The sequence below is a fragment of the Petaurus breviceps genome, unplaced genomic scaffold (assembly GCF_028583685.1).
Source record: "Petaurus breviceps papuanus isolate PSGF00001 unplaced genomic scaffold, PetGlider_PUasm1.0 90925, whole genome shotgun sequence".
Taxonomy (NCBI): Eukaryota; Metazoa; Chordata; class Mammalia; order Diprotodontia; family Petauridae; genus Petaurus; species Petaurus breviceps.
In genome coordinates this window covers 32,878,418-32,897,642 of record NW_027187380.1, presented here as the reverse complement: position 1 = coordinate 32,897,642, position 19,225 = coordinate 32,878,418, and the positions used below count along the sequence as shown (strand labels likewise).

Below are 19,225 nucleotides of genomic sequence, written 5' to 3'. Positions count from 1 at the left end.
AAATTTTGAACTCGAGGGATTTGGGAACTGAATGTTGTAAACTAAAAGTAAGTAAATAAATTTTTTTTTTAAATGACTTGATCACAAACATTTGACTGGCTTGCCAAGTGAAAAGAAATGGCAAAGCTGCACTAATTGAGAATACAAACTCATTTGTAAAACTCTTATAAAGAAGGTTGATAGGAGACTATGAACAGTATTACTTCATAAAACAGAAAAGAGCAGTAGATGGTAAAATCAGTTGTAAAGAAAGCATGGTAAAAAGAGCCAATTAAACAAAGTTAACTCAAACAAGTAGTATTTTGTTGTGTAAAACAGAGTTTTCTTCTATAGCTACTATGAAGACAAAATGTCCGTCTTGATTTATTGGTAGTTGAAAAAGAATTACAAGTCCTACACCACATTTCAATAAACTTTGCCTAAAAATCCCACCTGTCGTGTTAATAATAATAGTGATATGATTATTATTTGAGCAGTTAAAGATATTAAGTTTGCAAAGGATTTCCCAATAAATGTTTTTAAAATTGTAATGTTATTTGAATAAGAACTCAGAGAATTATTCACATGGATTATTTCATAAGTATAAGGCAAGACAATTATAAAATTAACCAAAAGAAAAGAATTTCACATCAGCTGCAAAAAAAATTAGAAACTAGTATGTATTGGGGTTCTACAAATATGTATATGTATATTCACATATGTATTTATTTATAAGAGATTACTGATCATGCCAGTCTAGTTGAGTTCATTTGGCTAACTCATGCTATGTAGGGGGCCATAATTGTAGGTCTAAACCTTGACCAGTTAATTCTGAGTATAAAAATTATGATCATGTTTTATTCTTATTATGGTAGTTGTCTTAAAGGTGCATGCTGTGTTGTTCACAAGAGATTGTATAAGGATTATAGATAGCTCTGGACAACTAGTTCTTACTAAGCACTCAACACATGCCCTGTAGACAGGGAATTAGTTGAATCATATAAAAGAAGGTACATTTTTCTTTTATTTTTTGAGTTCCCAAATCCCTCATTTAATAAAAACAAAATAAAAAACAATATATTAATTGCCTTACAGTCTAATTATTTGCTTGACCTTGCCTATTAGTCTAATGAAGAGGGGTTGGAGGGAGGAGAAAAAGAGACAGTGTGTATGTGCACACGCACATTTTTAAACTTTTTGGTTTTCTTCCCAGTGAAGAAACTTCTATCTAGATTGATGGCAGCTGCTCTGCAGTTTGCATATACTTAGTGTTTAAGGTACTGGATTTGAGTTACTTATACATAATTACATAGCTGTTCTTTGATAGAAGCAGTATTTGAGCCTCTTCCTCCAAGGGTCACTGATAAGATTGAGTATGTTGCTAAATACAGGTTTGCCTGGTAAAATTGTAAAACATGTACATGGATATTAAGAGCTTTGCAAAAAAAAATACTATGCCCCTTAAATTACAAAGTAGATTTTAGCAGTCCATGTTAAGTAACTTACTCAAGGTCAGACAGCTAATAATTGTCTGGGATTGGCTTTAAACTCAGGTCCTCCTGACTCCAGGACCAGTGCATTATCTACTTACTGTGCCACCTAGCTACCCCAATAATAGATTTGTAATTATAAGAGTCCTTAGATATCAATTGCTAACTATTACATTTGTAGATTAAAAATGTTCTTCTTAAAATTGACAGTTCATGGACCTGTCTGGTAGATCTGGAAGGATTGAATATGAGGCATTTATGGAGACCTGGGGTGAAAGCACTACTCAGGATCATTGAAGTTGTTGAAGCCAATTACCCTGAAACATTGGGCCGCCTTCTGATACTCCGTGCTCCAAGGGTATTCCCTGTCCTGTGGACACTGGTGAGTTTAAACACTGAGCTCGTTGCTTTATCATTTGAAAGACGTGTGTGTGTCTGTGTGTGTATGACTTTAAAAAATATTAAAAATCTTTCTTTGCTTCTTTTGCTAAATTTCACTACCACATAAGTATATATGTGTGTGTGTATATATTATATATAATATACAATATATAATATGCATACATACATATTATACATATAATATACAATATTTTTAAAACATTTAAGTCATAGAAAACTTTTATTAACAAAAATAATAAAATGTTTGGTGATGACAAGAGTTTTGGCAATAATTTTTGGAGAGAATATGGTAGAGGGAAGGATGGGAGACCAGTTTCTTTGACTCCTTACTCCGTTCATGGAGCCATTTCCTGGAACTGAGCGTATCAAATGATGTTGTCTGTGTTCTCAGAGGTTACTCTTGCCCAGCAATTACCTCTGGAAAGAGGACAAATTATTTGCAGAGGGCACCAAGAAAATTAGCTCTATACAACAAAATGGAGATCCGGTTCTTTCATAACAGTAGTTTTCATTGTGACAGTAAAACAAGAGAGTAGAGTATTCTGCCCTATTGAAAAGCTTTTCCTTTAGATAGATCTGTTACAAGTTAAACATGGGACTGCGAAAAGCTGTATAATCTGCTTATTAGTTTTTTAATATAATTCTGTTCTCCCTAATATTGCACTGATATTATAGCTGGGATTTGATTCAGTTGCTTTGCTGCAGTAATTGATAGCAGTTTTTTCCCCCTTGTCCTGTTTCATTACTTGTAGCAATGCCATTTGAAACTAATAGATATGTGGCATACAAGTCTTGACAAGATAGTCATACAAGTCTTGAAGACCAAGCCATATGAGCTTTCTTCTTATAAAGAGTTTTCATTTCTTCCCAGTTTAATGGTCTCCTTTCTTCTTTCCTGTTTCTCTTCATCTGGCTTATCTTTTTTTTTTTTTTCTGATTTGAGGAGGCCTAGAATCTTCTGATCTCTCCCTCATGTTGATTTCTGTGGGGAAAGATGAAGAGAGGTCTGTCAGATCAGGGCTCCCCTTTAAGCAGAAACAATTGTGTCAAACACCATTTCACCTTCTAACAACTCTCACCATTTGCCTTCTGTGATAAAAAAAAAAAGTATCTAGAATAAAATTAATTGACTTTCTACATAACTTGGTACAATGCTAAAGTACTTTACAGAAAAACTATGTAAAAATCTATTCTTAACCTTTAAATGTAATTTTTAAAGTTTGGAAATTTGCTAGAATGTTCTCTTTTCTGTTATTTATAGGTTAGCCCATTCATTGATGACAACACAAGAAAGAAGTTCCTTATTTATGCAGGCAATGACTACCAGGGTCCAGGGGGCTTGCTGGATTATATTGATAAGGAAATTATCCCAGATTTCCTGAGTGGAGAGTGTATGGTAAATATTTAAGCATGTAGAATATTAGACTTTTTTCCCCAAAAGAATAAGGCAGCTGTTTATTTTTTGCATAAGCAGTTACTGTAATTTACTGTTTTGTTGAAGTATCTCCTACATAGCTTTATTTCTGCTAAATATTGAAGGTTTGCCAAATGCTAATCTCCGTATTAGCAAATATGAAAGTTCATATGATATAGAATCTTATACTGATATAGTTTCATGCATTTAGAGCTGCTACTTAAAGCCAAATTATAAGTTAAATCATATTTTAAATGTATCAAAGGAGTTTCATATTTAGAAGAATCCTAATGAAAATCTCTTTACAATGTAAGAATCTTTGGAAAATCAAATAATGAAATGCCAGCTAGATCTTAAATATAAATCTGCTTTTTCTGCTTTTTCATGTAAGCTCCTTAAGAGCTCAAATCATTTCCTTTTTTTGTCTTTGTTTCTCCAGCACCTAATACAGTAACTGGCACAATTAATAAATGCTTGTTTATTGGCTGATTCATATGTTGGATTTTACTGTTCTGTTATTGAAAATTGTTGTTTAGTTATTTTCAATCATATCCAACTCTTTGTGACCCTATTTGGGGTTTTCTTGGCAGAACTACTAGAGTGGTTTGCCATTTCCTTCTCCTCCCCCTTTTTCAGATGAGGAAACTGAGGCAAATAAGGTTAAGTGACTTGCCCAGGATCACACAGATAGTTGTCTCTGAGCTCAAATTTGAACTAGGGAAGATGACTCTTCCTGACTTCCCTGCACTCTATCCATGCTGTCCCATTGAAAATTGAGCAAGCAATAAAAAGGTGGTAGACTATGGATACGAAATGATGGATGTATTGTGTGTCCCAGTGTTGGTTTAGCTTAACTGGTTTTAGTTTTAGGGAAGTTTGATTATAAAAAAGGGTCATTTGGAAGAGATACTATTGGAAAGTGACTTGGTTTTAGGCACAGTAATATTTTTTTAACATCTTACAAAATAAAAATAAATAACTATTACAAAACCTTACAGATATTTTCTTTTCTTTTTTTTTTTTTTTAAAGCAATCGGGGTTAAGCAACTTGCTCAAGGTTACCCGGCCAGTTATTTCTGGGTGTGGTGCTGAGTATCTGAGTCCGGATTTGATCCCCAGGTCATCCCGACACTGGAGCCAGTGCTCTTACTTGCTGTGCTACCTGGCCGCCCCCAGATATTTTCAAATAAATTTCTATGTAGATATAAATAAAACATGTTGGGTTTTTTTTTTTTTGAGATAGCACTCTTTTACTTTGAGGTTTTTTGTTTTGTTTTTTGTTTGTTTTTATGATAAAAATTCTTGTTTCACAATTCATTTTCCCCTTTTGTCAGATTTTAAAATTTATTCTGTCTTCTCCACAAACATATAATTTTATATTCTTTTGAGTCTTTTTTTTTTTTGCTTAATCCTTAACTTCCTGCTTATATCATCCTATTTGATCTCAAACATATGTGACCTGAAAGCTATATGTTCTTCTAGTTGGCCATGATGCAATCCTTAAATTTTGTGTGTGTGTTTTGGAGGTAGAGAATTCACTTAGGCCATATTTTGGCTACTCTGAATAATTCAAGCAAAACTCTACTTTTTTGGCTTTTTAGATATATATCCTATAATATTAAAATACCAACTTAGAATGTTAGAATTGGAGGAAACTTTTGTGATACAAATCCCATCATTTTATAATTATTAAAACCTAAGGCACGCAAAAGGTAAGTGATTTTACCCAAGGTCACACAACTAGAAGAGGGATAGTGTCATACAATAGCAACTGAAACCAACCAGAAATGGAAATTTTCTGTGATTTGGTATGTGCATATCAGTATAAGAAAGAAATTCATGGCCCTAAATGTCAGGCATCTATTAAGTAAGCACAGAATCTTTTAAAATATACATACTTTGAATTTGTCTAATTTGTTTAATTAAATTGGGCTCCCAAAAAATAATTTGCCCAAATGGAATAGGAGACTCGAAAAAAGACATTTAAATCAAATTATTAATTTGTCATTCCTGCTTAGAGGAAAATACAGTCATCTAAAGGACATAGACAAGAAGCAATCAAATTAGAAGTCCATAATTCATCAGAGGATTACCATGTCACATCATAAGAGCACATCTGTAGAAAAGGGTAACTTGTTTTGTTTATGTAAGAAATGGTTCTTGTTGCTTACATATATTACTGGGTCTGTTGAAAAGGAATACTAGCAGTGAACAAATTTTGACCACATTTATTTCCTCTATAGCAATGTGTTTGGTATTCATAAAGATCACTTCATAGCTAATAAGAATAGTCGCATTTAGATATTATGTTGCCCCTTTGTATCTGAGCTGTATTAATCACTCTAATATTTCAGAGTAGATCTCTGATTTTAACTGACTAGTCAATATAGTATAGATATAGTGTAGATAGCTAGCTGGTACAATGGATAGAGTACTAGACCTATCAGGTCAGGAAGACCTGAGTTCACATTCAGCCTCCAACATTTACTAGTTGTGTGATCCTGGATAAGTCACTTAGCTACTGTCTGCTTCAGTTTCCTCATCTGTAAAACGGAGAAATAAATATCACCTATTTTTACTGGTTGTTGTGATGCTAAATTGCAGTATTTGCAAAGTGCTCTGCAAAGTTCTATATAAATGCTAGTTATTGTTATTAGCTATTACAGTTTAAACACTTTAAGTTATCCTTCCATACTTGTGCTCTTATAACTCTTATGTAATTTTGTCAGTCAGTTAAATATCTGTACTGTGGCCCCCAGTGTGACTAACCACAAACTTAAAATTGTAGTATTTATTTCTGCAATTGCTCAAAATACCAGTAGCAGTGATTTTTGTTAGTGCAGGAAGTCCACGAATTTTATGAACTTTGGAATCAAGTAAGTCACTGGGGAAATTTATAAATGTGAAGTTTCTGACTTCAATTTCCTTTACTAGAAAAAATCAAAGGAACAAATATCTTATTTCTTCCTCTCAATAGTTAAAGTATAGCCTTTTGACTTATGGTTAGGCCTGAAGTTTTGTTTTGTTTTTTTCCAGTATAGTATAACTCTTTGAAGTAGTTACACATCATTATTATTGTGCCATTGAGAATGCTTCCTTTCCATAATTATTATACTTCTTTTACAGTTGAATAAAAGTACTATAGTAATTGAGTGAGGAACCCTATACATTCAAGTTTGGCAATAATGGTTTTAACTTGTTCTCATTTACTCAAAGCAAAGTTAATATATTTAAGTAGTTTGCAGAATATTTTGCTTAATTCCAGAGAATATTTTGCTTCAAAGCTTATATTTTCCTTTTTTCTAATCATTTCATAGGAGTAAAATATATCGGAGTGTGATGTTTGCCAGTATGTTTGGTTTTCAGAAGATGAGTATGTGTTTGTACAGCTTCACTTGGTTTATTTACATTTTCTAGTGTGAAGTGCCAGAGGGTGGACTAGTTCCCAAATCTCTGTATAGGACTGCAGAGGAGCTGGAAAATGAAGATCTAAAACTCTGGACTGAAACCATCTACCAATCTGCAAGTGTTTTCAAAGGAGCACCACATGAGGTACTGACTAAACCCCCTTCTTTGCACATGCCACCTAAAAATAAATCTTAATTAACTAATGTTAATTAAGCTGCAGGAGGAAAAGAGAAAAATTTTTCATTAGTATATTGACCTAATGAGAGCAGTTAGTTTGGAAGATTTAACTGAGAAGCTTCTTGATAGCAATTAAAAAATTAATGCTGTTACCAAGGTTATTCCTTGAAGGACAAGATAGATATATTCTGCAGTATTGACTAAAAAAACATTTTAGAAAACATTAAACTCCATTTCCTCACTGACATTATTAATCCACATGAGAAATATATTCAGGAGAATAAAAGTGGGAGGGAAGAAGAAAAACACACCTCTCCTTGTTATTAGAATAGAAAGTTTGTGCTTCCCCTAGTGTAGCTCATAAGATTTATGAAGCTAGGAGCAGGAGATGCATATTCCCTGACATTTTCTCAAGCTCGGGACCTAGCTACCTTCATTGAATTTGACAGTGATACCTTTGACATTGTATGTGTAAATATATGCTGTATAGGACAAACTCTTGTCCCATATTGCTAGCATCTCTCCTGATGTACTCTGCACATTCTATTTTTGCAGCATGTCAGTAGCTTAATTATGTTGTCATGGAATTGAACAACAGGTAAAAAATAGGTATGTGAGGTGGGAGCAATATTCTAACCTTCACTCTATTCAGGTTAAGCTATTTTTTCCTTAAAAGTATTGAAACCATCTGTGAGACTTAATTGGCACAGGGGAATAAAGACTCAAGCTGTTAACATCACTTTCTTGTCTCCTGAGTACAAATCAGCAGTAAGAATCTCCAAGCTATCTGATCTTTAGCTGGCAGGCCACCATGAACAACTTATAGCTTTTCTTATCTGAAGCAACTTGTAGTCTCCTCAGTGCTTAGCATATCCTCATTGAATATCATTCCCCTATTATAGTTAAGTAAATCTCCTTTTTGTTAACCATTGGCTGACCTCTACGAGTGTCTTATTTGTTTCAATATCATACTTCAACTATCAGAGTACTGACTTAAGTAGACCCAGCCTAAAATAGCATGCCCTACTCAAAATATCTACAAGGCAACATCAAAATTGTTTAGTAAGTCTTGAGGGTAAGGTAATCTCTGTCCAATCATTCTCTACTTTATTCCACTGAAATGGAATTTCCACCTTGCAGTTTATTTCTATCCTTTTTATATTTGGGGGTTGGCCTTGGTGGTGGGAGGGTTGTGTGTCTTATAAAGTAATTACCATGCTATGAGATCTAAGTGACTTCCAAATGTTTTATGAGTCAGGAGTCATTGATGACTGAACAAACTCCCCAGTCTTAATTTATCCTATGATCTTTAAAAACTGATAGTCATTCTTAACCACATGTTGACTCTACATAGCCCACTTAGATAAAAAGGAGAGGTTCTCGTCTGCATGGTGGGTGTTAAGGGGCCCACTGTAGACCAAAAGGAAGCACATTTTCCTGAAGAAAGATTGTGTTTTAATATTCAATTAACACATCACCAGAAGGATGTATCTATTATGATTCATTGAACCTGCTACTTAAGGAAATTCTAAGGTGATAACTAAGCAAAGATAAATATCAATGCTACAAGGCCACCTTTCTATCTGCCCAAAAGATAGCTCCTCTTTAAAACAAAGTGGCACAATAGCAAATCAGAAGCCATAAAAGAAGATTTACTTAACCTGCATGTGTGAAAGAACAATTATTTTTTGTTAAAATAATAAGTTCTTTAGTGAGTAAATAATTCATTATGTAGATTCTTTTCATATCACACCACTGCCATATTATTATTCCTGTTCCCTTTTTTGATCATGTCACTAGTCTTCAGTGATGAAATCTGAATTACTTAGCCTCACTCTTAGGGCTCACCAGTGTATGGCCTAACTTATTTCCACTATTAATAGATAAATATATAAGTAAACAAAATATAAACAATATAAATAAAATAAGGTGATTTCCATGCAAATGTCAAAAATCCTAAAACTGAGATTCCTTGAAAGATGTAACAACAGAAAGAATGTGTTTGGTCCTCTTGTTAATAATCAAGTAAAGTATAAAATAGTGAGATGTTTGCTTCCCAGAGGTGTTTGTCTCTGTCGTGAATGATATCCATTTCAGAGTCCAGGTATAACTGAGATTCCTTATAAATGGTCTGGTCCTCAAGCTATTCATAAATGACATTGTGCTGAGTCAAATCCTAGAACAGTGCAAAGTGTTATAAATTACCCTACGAAGTCCCCAGATGTCATCACAGGAAAACTAAGTGTAGAAAAATTCCTCTTATCTAAACTCTTGTTGAATGTAAATCGTCAATGTAGTTGAATGTAAAACTCAAAGTCGATCTATTAGTATCTTAAACAAAAATATTCTTCTAGTGGGGGGGTTCTTGACTTAGAGTCTGTGAGCTTGGTTTTTAAATTCTAATAACTATTTCAATAAAATGGATATCCTTTGTAATCTTATGTGATTTATTTTATACATTTAAAAACATCTTGAAAAACAGTCCATTGACTGCATGATTGCTAAAGGGGTCTGTCACATTCCTTCTCACCTTGCCTCCAGCCAAAAAAAAGAGGTTAAAAATCTGAGTTGTAGTGATGTCCAGTGGCTACATGTTAAGTTTCCAAAGAATTAAAGTTGAAGGCCACACTTAATGGAAAGCCTATGAGGAAGCTGTAGTACACTGTCAGCCAAGAGAAGTGCTATAATGGATGTTGTTAGAAAGAGATGTTACCAGAAAAAATGGTCAGCTGATGTCTTAGGTGGCCTTTTTCATTAGCCAGTGCCATATTTTGACTTCTGTGACCTTCTTTGTTGTTTGATGTGTTACTGTTGCATGAATTTATATCTGTAGAATTGAGGCTAAGTGATGGTTCCATCCATTGTACATCATTGTTAGTATTGTTATCATTATTGTTTATTGTATACTGAAACTACATTTGGGACCTCTGTGGGCAGGGGGAGAAGGAAGGGACACTACATTTCTAAGATGAAACAAATGTGTATTAAATATAGTTTATTTTAACTCTTTTTTTGCTTGCCTGTTAAAAGTTTCGTAAGCTCATAATTTGGTTTGGCGGAGGGAGGTTGTTTTTTTCTTTTCCCCACTTTGCTTTGTAATATTTGTAAAATAAACAAACAGAAAACTTAGTCTGTATCTGAGGGTGCTGAAGACTTGAATATGTATATGTGAAGGCCAAGTTTCCACAAGAGACAAGTCATGAATTTGGAAAAGATTGTTCCATAAACTCACACAAGGGTGTTGTGGCCAGTTAGCAATTTTTTTTTTTTGGAGAGGGGAAGGCAGGGCAGTTCAGATTAAGTGACTTGCCCAAGGTCACACAGCTAGTATGTGTTAAGTGTCTGAGGCCAGATTTGGACTCAGGTCCTCCTGACTCCAGGACCAGTGCTCTATTCACTACAGCACCTAGCCACTCCAGTTAGCACTCTTAACCCCCCAAATGTTCTTGAGAAGTAATGTTAATGAGAAGTGATATTAGAAGCAAATAGTATTCTCTATGTGAGCTGTGGCAAGTGTGGCTCTAATACCAACAATATCTTAGTTTAGGCCCCATTTCGCGATGAAATAAGGCACTTGAGAGTCGTTGAACATTTAACAGTGGAGGTTTACTTTACCCTTGTCACAGCAAGAATATTCAGCAAGGATGCAGTGGTACTTAGCTTCTCTGGATGTGGTCCCCTTCATCTCCACCAGGAAATACAGACAGTCAATATATTCATTAGGGTTTGACAACTTAATGTGCCAAGAGTCCACCAAGTGTGAGAGGCCTAGACTACAGGCAGCTGGGACTTTTTAATGCCTCATCCAGGAAGCTTCATCAGGGAGGCTGGGGCTGAAGAAAGTTGCATCAAGAAAACTCTGATCCTATAACATGAGCAAAAATATCCTGCTTCAAATCACATTGCTGCTGAAGAGTTGTTTTGTAATCTTCACATGGATACTAGTGCTTGTGTTAATATGGATAGAGACTGACAAAGGACCAGAAACTCCTCAGGCCTCTGGAAGCACCTAGAGAGGATTTTGGCAGCATTCTCATTCCTTGCATTTGTCCAAGGTCTAGCCAACTCTAACTTACGACTTTTGCTGAAGAGCATTTAACCATTACCTGTGAACTAGGTTTTTCTTTACTCTCTTTGTGGTCTGTTGATAACATTTATCATATAATTATCAATTTAGAGAACATCTGCTGCAAACTGTTGAGGAATGAGTAGGAAAGCCTGACCACCTCTCCAACTTTTAGAATTAGTCCCACAAGCTTAAGACAGTCAGTCACATGCTGAGACTAAAGACTGTCTAATAAACATTTTTAATTTTGTCTTTTGTCAAAGAATTAACTCACTATTCTGCATTTTTATGGCTTAGCTATGGCATTTTTATTACTTGTGTATACAAAGGGAGAACCAGACCATGGATGAAGAAGTAGATCTAACAGCCATTTTCTCCAAACAAGTGTAATATAAGTGACCGGTTTTTATAAGTTTTACAACCAGATTTAGAAGACAAAGAATAAATTGAGTGAGGAGGCAAGTACCTCATTCAAAGACAGTATAGGTTGGGGGAGGGGGGTGCAGGAAAAAGTACCATTTTGGGAGAGGGAAGTACATAGTTGATTGATGAAGGTATGTTTAGTGAGACAGCAGTGACCAAATTGTTATAGTAACATTCTAGAAACAAGTACTTGCCTCCTCACTCAGTACACACTTACATGAGCTTTTCTCTAATCATTCCATACTAAAGTGATCTTTCCCTTCCCTCAAGTCCCTTGACCTTAATAGCTTTAATTCTCATATGATACTTAACTATTTAAATGTCTTGTACCATTTTTTTCTGTCTGTACAGAAAAAATCTTGAAAAATGCATCCTTATGGTCCTGGGACAAAAGGGAAATTCTTTCCTGCCACAGTTAATAAATAATAAAAAGGAAGAGAGAGGTTTGGGAGCATGTTTTTCTTTTATCTTTTTCTCCTAGACTTCCTCTCTTGCACCCATCTAGGGAAAAGTTGTAATTGGATAGGAAGATACCAGGATGTAAAGTGCTAAATCCGGGGGAAATTGAGATATGCAAACCATCCAAGTTAGTTATAATATCTTAGCCTTAAACTGGCAGCAGCCCTGTTCAGAATCACAAAGTTTCTGAAGTTTGTTTGGACCAGCCTAGTTTCCTCCTTAGGCTTTGTCTTTCAGAAATCCTTCCTCTTACTTCCCTTCTTGCCTGCCCCAATAAAAACTTCCATTCTTTAAATGGAGAACTCTCAACTAGGTCACCTGATTTAAATATTCATATTAAGGTGTGACCAGATTTAATGCTTCCACAGGTCATTTTCTTCAATGGGTAAAAATGCCTAGAATTTTGGGTCATTATGGGGTTATGTTCTGTGTTTAAATTTTGGATGGTATTGGGGGTCTTTTGAGAGAGGGGAGTTTAGTGAGAAGAGAAAAGGTTTTCTTCCTATTTAGTCCCCTACCCCTTAGCTAATGCACTAAATCCCCACCTCTAAAACATACACTTTGTGCAAGAAGATAGATTAAGTAAAATAATCATCTCCAGGGAGAGAGTTTTAAGTTGATATCAGGAACCCCAATGTTTAAATTACCACCCCAAGATCAAATGATCCCACATTGCCATCTATATTGTAAGCTTTAACTCCCAAATACTCAGCAATTGTACTTAATTTACACTATGTGCTTAATACCTGTTGATTTGATTTTTGTTTTTCACAGATTCTTATTCAAATTGTGGATGCCTCTTCTGTGATCACTTGGGATTTTGATGTGTGCAAAGGTGACATTGTTTTTAACATCTATCACTCCAAGAGATCACCACAACCTCCTAAAAAGGACTCTGTGGGAGCTCACAGCATTACTTCTCCAGTGGGAAATAATGTGCAATTAATAGACAAAATGTGGCAGCTGGGACGAGACTATAGTATGGTGGAGTCCCCACTCACTTGCAAAGAAGGAGAAAGTGTTCAGGTAAAACCATTTGTGTTGCCTTTTCCAGTGCAGGCATGTGGTGCTGAAAATAAGTCTAAAGTAGTTTGTGTAGCTTTCTGTATGTTCTCAGAAGTTACCTTTCCCTATTCTAGTAGAAGCTGGGAATTTCCAGTGTTAATATTTAAGGAAAGAAATTATTAAAGGGGAGTTGACTTTTAGAGAGTTAAACTGGAACCTATGGTCAAACTGACAGGCCCATTTTCATATTTAGTAGAAATAGAATGTATAAAGGTCTATCATATGCATCCATATCCCTAAGAATTTGAGTGTTTTTTTAGAAAACAAAACCACAGCAATAATATTTGCCCATTTCCAAGGAAATATTTTCACAATATGTATCAGTCATCATCTTTCGTTCTATGTGGCTCCCATTCACAAGCTAAAAAGTATTTATAAAAAATTACTGTGTATACATTTGTAACTGGATATCAAATGACTTCCTCTAAAATATGTTTAGCCAAAGTAGCTTTTGTCTCCTTACAGAAATAATTCCAAAGTAAAACCGAATAAGTATTACATGTAGCAATACATTTAAAATGCATTATTGATACTTTTTTGTCAGTTTTATTGATTACAATCATAGTTCTTCCAGTACTTTCTTTCATAATAAGTCCATAGTTTTGCTGCCTTCATGTTTTCCCCCCCAAAGGATGAACATATCTTCCTTTTTCTAGACACAAAAGCTAAGCTATTTTTTTTTAGTGGGGAAAGCAAGGCAATTGGGGTTATGTGACTTGGCCAAGGTCACACAGCTAGTAAGTGTGTCAAGTGTCTGAGGTCACATTTGAACTCATTCTCCTGACTCCAGGGCCAGTGCTCTGTTCACTTTGTTACCTAGCTACCCCAAAGCTTTTTTTTTTTAAGGCTACACTTTAGCAATAGGTAGTTGGTGGAATTCCTTCTGTGCTATGCCATATTCAGTATGCCTTCAATTTTACAGGAAGAGTGATTTCAGCATTTTGCTTTATAAATTGTTCATGCATACAACAGTTAAATTATCACATATTCCTTAATCCTGTAATGCCCTAGGACATACTTGGGTAAGTATGTCAGGGCAAAAACTGCTTTAAATGTGCGAGTGAAATCAAAATGGGTCAGTGGAATGAGACTCAAAGACAAAACAGCTTTGCTTCTGTCAGACCTCAGAAAGAAAACTGACGTGGAAGATAAGATTCTCTATAGAAATCGTTTTCATATTCATTGGTTTCTAGGGCTCACATGTGACCAGATGGCCAGGTTTTTATATTCTACAGTGGAAATTTCACAGCATGCCAGCTTGTGCCACAACCAGCTTACCACGAGTGGATGATGTGCTGGCATCACTACAGGTTTCTTCCCACAAATGTAAAGTGATGTACTACACAGAAGTGATTGGTTCTGAGGATTTCAGGTATAGACTCTTCTTGTGACCACAAACAGTTGTTGGGAGTTGTATTGCACTGAAAAAATTTACATATAGGAATTCTTCAAATCTTGGTTTGTCTACATGACTTTACATTGTTTCTTAAGGGCTCTGTAAGAGGTAGCTATGTGTTTATGTATGTAAGGATTTTTAGTATCTGCACAGAAAGCTATAATAGGTACTGTGTTTCTATATGTATGTGTATATGCACATGCACATACACAAGTGCAGTAACAGAAGGGCAGAAGGGAAGCTAGAGGTAGAATTTAAACAAAAATTAGGAACCATGACCTCATGGAGTTTATAAGTTTAGCAAGTGAGAAGATAACAAACAATACAAAAGTTAACTTTTTAAAAAGTGTTTCAGCATTATGTGGGATTGCTCAGCGAAGGCTTTGTAGAAATAAGTTTTTAATTAGATTTTTGAGAGATGATAGTGGGAAAAGGGAGGATTTGGGTTTAATGTACAGTTCTTTATTACTGAACCACAAAAAGAAGCTCTTAAAATTTCTTTCTTCCCATTTATTCAATTTCAGAGGTTCTATGACCAGCCTGGAATCAAGTCACAGTGGTTTCTCCCAGCTAAGTGCTGCCACAACCTCTTCCAACCAGTCTCACTCCAGTTCCCTGATTTCCAGGTAGTGCAGCAGCACAAGTGAAAAATGCACAGATGAAATGAGATGGCAGGACCTCCTCGGTGACAGCCAGCTGCACTACAGCATACTCAGCAGTGACATTTGTGCAAATCCCTTTCAGATCCTCATAGATAGAAACAGTGGTTCAGATTTTAAATGTAGGGATTTTTGAACCTCAGACTAACTCGAATAGGTAGTTTTAATTCTAAACCTAACTTTAAAGTCAGTAGCCATAAATTTTCTATACAGTGTGCACAAAATCAAACTAAAGCACAAGGGCTTTTCTTGAAAGGAATAGTTTGTATACACTGATTAAGAAGTAGACCATTTAAAAGTGTTGATGCAAAAAATCGTTTTTCCCAACAAACTACCATGGTGCATTAGTAAATGAATTCCTGTGAGAGCCTTCATAAACTAGACAGTTCTGAGCTGCTTCTTATATGGAACAGAAACCTTCCAGCTTGTCTCTCATAAATGCCATCTTTGTTCTCGTGTTCTTTCCGCTATTCTTTTGAAATGTTCTACATGTAAAATGACAACTTACTGGACATCTTTCCCTCTACGAAGCCCCTTGTTAAATCTGGAATAATTCACAAACACCTCCATTGGGAGCTTCCAGCCCTGCTGTGACTGACTTCAGGTTTTACTCAATGAAAGGAATTTAAAAGAGGCTGCCCTAACTCAAAAAAAGCTCTTAGATTTGTAAAACTGCACTTTCTTTGACCTTCTCTGCAATTTCATAGCTCTCAAAATTGGCAATTGGATTTTTCTGCTAGAAAAAATACATTTGTTTTCAGTTTGAGCTTTCCTCCCACTCTTATGAATTGTCCTTCGTATCTGAGATTCAGCTAAGTCTGGGCATTAAGTGCCCAAACTGTCTCCTGAACTTATTGTAGCTTCTCTCCTTGTATCCCTGATACCACAATGCATTCTTGAAGCTTAAATGTACTAAAACCAATGTCATCAGAACCTAAATTAACTAAAGGAGATTTCATTTGGAAACTAGAATGTCACCAGCAGCCATTCCTTCTTGTAGTATTTTGTGACATTCCTGACTCACCAGCCTAAATTTTTTGTTACCACCATCAGCATTTTCTTTTAATTGAACAGAGCAGCTTTTGTAGAAGTCCTGCTTTGTACACAAGAACTGAATCTTCCTTTTTCTTTATAACAGAAGCTTACTTCACATTACAAAAGAATATAGAAGGAAATCAAAACATGCAATTAGTTTGCCTTTTACATTTTTCCCTTAAATTCCCAAGGACAAAAAAACAAACAAAAACAACCCTGCCTTTTCTTTAATGTAATCCTGTTACAGGAAAAGCAGGTGACTTAAAAATGTGTCCTAAAGTGAAACTGGAGAAGCCTCATTAATGAAGATATTGAAAGCATGCTTTTGTGTTGTTTTTAGAAATTGTGCCAAAACCTAAAAAGGCCATTTTGTGTGTACCTAATATGCATATCAGTTCTGGACTGAATTGTTTTAAAAAGAAATTTCTTAAAGCATTAGTTGGGCTATCTCTGTGGCCAATGAGCTTTGGTAAAGAGTGTGTGTGTGTGCATGTGTGCACGCGCGCGCGCGTGTGTGTGTGTGTGTGTGTGTGTGCGTGTGTGTGTGTGTGTGTGTTGTGCCTGGGCTAAGGGGTGAGGGAGGGAGGAACAAATAGCAGATGACTGAAAAAAATCTAGCCTCCTCACACCAGTTCATTAAGTTCTTCTAAAGCTAGTGTATTCCCTGAAAGAGTTCTTTGGCTTTTAGGTTAATTGCCTGCCTTTCTAGACCTTAGCTGTGTTGCCTTTCGTAGGATGAGCTTAACATTGGCACCAGAATGTTGTTTTCAGAAAGCATGATAAGGGTTATTTAATTTGGTGGCATTTGTGCTGCTTCCAGATAGTGCTTCCTGTTTTCCAAGTTATAAGGACCTGAAGATGGTCCTCTCTTCTCTTCTTTCTCTTCTTATGTTTGTCTCAGATGGCGATTTTGCTGACAGCTGCAAAGAAAGTGCTTCAGTCAACAATCTACATCAGCCCAGAGATGTTTGTAGAGCTATTTGAATTGTAGCCATCTTAAGTTGGCTCAAAAGTGACATGTCTTTTTTTCCATGAGAATTTAATATGTCTTTAAGAGCCCAAAGCCCAGTACTACACAAATGCTTACCAGGTTTATTCATGAGGAAAGTAAGAATTAATTCTCCCTTTAAGAGAATTGATGTGACAAACATAACCTGATTATGCAGTTAGCAATTTGCCTATATAATTTTTGCTATTTCGCCTCTTTTTCCCCCCAACGTGTGATACTATTACTTCTCTCATTCCACTTTTTTCTGGCACTGATAATTCTTTTGGCTTCTCCCCAGTATTACTAGAATCTTAGCCTATCCTTCTTCCTGAATTCATTATTCACATATTGAATTCTGTAAATGATTATAAACATATTACCTCACTCTTGGTAATAAGATACTGATAGTCTTTAAAAGATTTTTTTATTGTTATCAATAATAAATGTGAACTGTTTAAAGAAAAAAAAGTATTTCTTTCTTGACTGGATTCAGCTTGCCTAAATTAGAGTTTGGAAATCCTAGATAATGGAAATGAGTGAAAAGGCTGAATGTTGTTTTAAAAAATTGGTCCTCGCTTCTAGATGTTATAAAAAAATACTTACGTTCTACTTCATTTTAGTAGTTTCAAGAAGAAACTAAGAGTATGCCTTAGATTAATAATCCTAGGTCCACTGATATTTAACAAAACTGGTCCTGATTCTTTTCTTTCATTTATCAGAATGTATGAAGTCCTGACCCATTGTGACCAGGATCCCACTGTCTTGGGAGGCAACTCCTTAGCTTCTCTTAGAAGGGGCAGATAGAAGCTTCTAAGACTAAGATGCAAATGGGGTATCAAGAAGGTTCATTTTTAATTTAGTTGAGGGTCTGGTAGAGCTGTGTGATGGGAGTTACAGGATAGGATGTTATGATTCAGTTCTCTACTTCACCTTATGCATGCGACATGTTCACTGGTGGTAGGGTTTGTGTGACTGCACACACTGTACCCTCCACCCCTTTCCCCTCATGGCAAGTGCCTTAACATCAGCATGAACTGAGAGAACCCTACAAAATATGCTTTCAGTTCCTTCCTTATGTATTTCTGAAAATTAAATCCCTAAACTGCACTAACCTTTAATTGATACTATGTGAAGGAGAGGGTTGGTGGAGTGAGAGAAAATGAAAGGTGGATGGTGATTTTTTTTTTTCCCTTACAACATGGCTGTGTTTGCAGTTGGAAAGTTGTTGCAAGGGACAGCTAGGTGGCACAGTGAATAGAGCACCGGCCCTGGAGTCAGGAGGACCTGAGTTCAAATCTGGCCTCAGACACTTAACACGGACTAGTTGTGTGACCTTGGGCAAGTCACTTAACCCCAATTGCTTTGCTTCCCCCCTCCATAAAGCAAAAAAAAAGGTGGTTGCAGGTGAACAAACTAGTAGCCATGACATCCTAATATTAGGAAGCTAATCCCACACTCCCATCTTGAGTAGTAGGTTCATTTGTTTTTGCCAAAACAGGAGCACACAGAAAAATTTTTGACCTAGGAAAGGGTAGGGAAATTTTACTTAATAAATCTAGATAGGATGATAGGGTAGAGAGAAGGCAGTACATTAAAGTTGGTCTCATGTGACCATGTTAATGGTTTGTCCATAATAACATCCTGGGTATTCTCTATTCTGAACATAATCTGGCTCACTTAAATTACTTAATTGTTCACTTTGGTTAACAAGTAAAGAAAAATCCTTTATCATTAATTTTTTAAAGTGGTGTATTTAATGTTAAAAAAAATTGCTTTACAACCCCAATTGCCCTCCAAAAAAAGCAAAAAAAAAAATTCACAAGTAGTTACTTTGGGGCAGCTAGGTGGCACAATGAATAGAGCACTGGCCCTGGAGTCAGGAGGACCTGGGTTCAGATCCAGCCTCAGACACTTAACACAAAAACTAGCCATGTGACCTTGGGCAAGTCACAACCCCAATTGCCCTCCAAGAAGCAAAAAAAAAAATTACTAAGCTCATTTAGTGAAAGGAGGAAGTACATTCTGTAAAACAAAATGAAAAAGCCACTATACAGAACTTCCCCCATAGCTTGCATTTTGCTTTATATCTTTTCTTTATTTGAATATCACATTTTAAAAGGACCTTAGAGATGATCTAGTCTAATCTAACTCCCCCTCCCCACCCCTTTTCATTTTATGAAGGAGACAGACTTAGAGAGATATTGACTTGTACAGTTCTTTCACATTATGTTAGGAGTGCCTAGTCTTATTCAAGTACTTGGTGA

The 19,225-nt window shown here is 35.8% G+C and overlaps 1 protein-coding gene across 1 annotated transcript in view; it reads left to right on the top strand.

Moving 5' to 3' along the window:
* SEC14L1 (SEC14 like lipid binding 1) overlaps positions 1-17,429 on the top strand; it is a 107,961-nt gene extending 90,532 nt beyond the window's left edge. The window contains exons 11-17 of the mRNA XM_069076749.1: positions 1,680-1,851; positions 3,133-3,267; positions 6,703-6,837; positions 12,593-12,844; positions 14,077-14,255; positions 14,804-14,905; positions 16,875-17,429. Coding sequence (XP_068932850.1) covers positions 1,680-1,851; positions 3,133-3,267; positions 6,703-6,837; positions 12,593-12,844; positions 14,077-14,255; positions 14,804-14,905; positions 16,875-16,890 — 991 coding nt within the window. The 3' untranslated portion in view covers positions 16,891-17,429. The remainder of the gene's footprint in view (positions 1-1,679; positions 1,852-3,132; positions 3,268-6,702; positions 6,838-12,592; positions 12,845-14,076; positions 14,256-14,803; positions 14,906-16,874) is intronic.
* Positions 17,430-19,225: the final 1,796 nt, after the last annotated feature.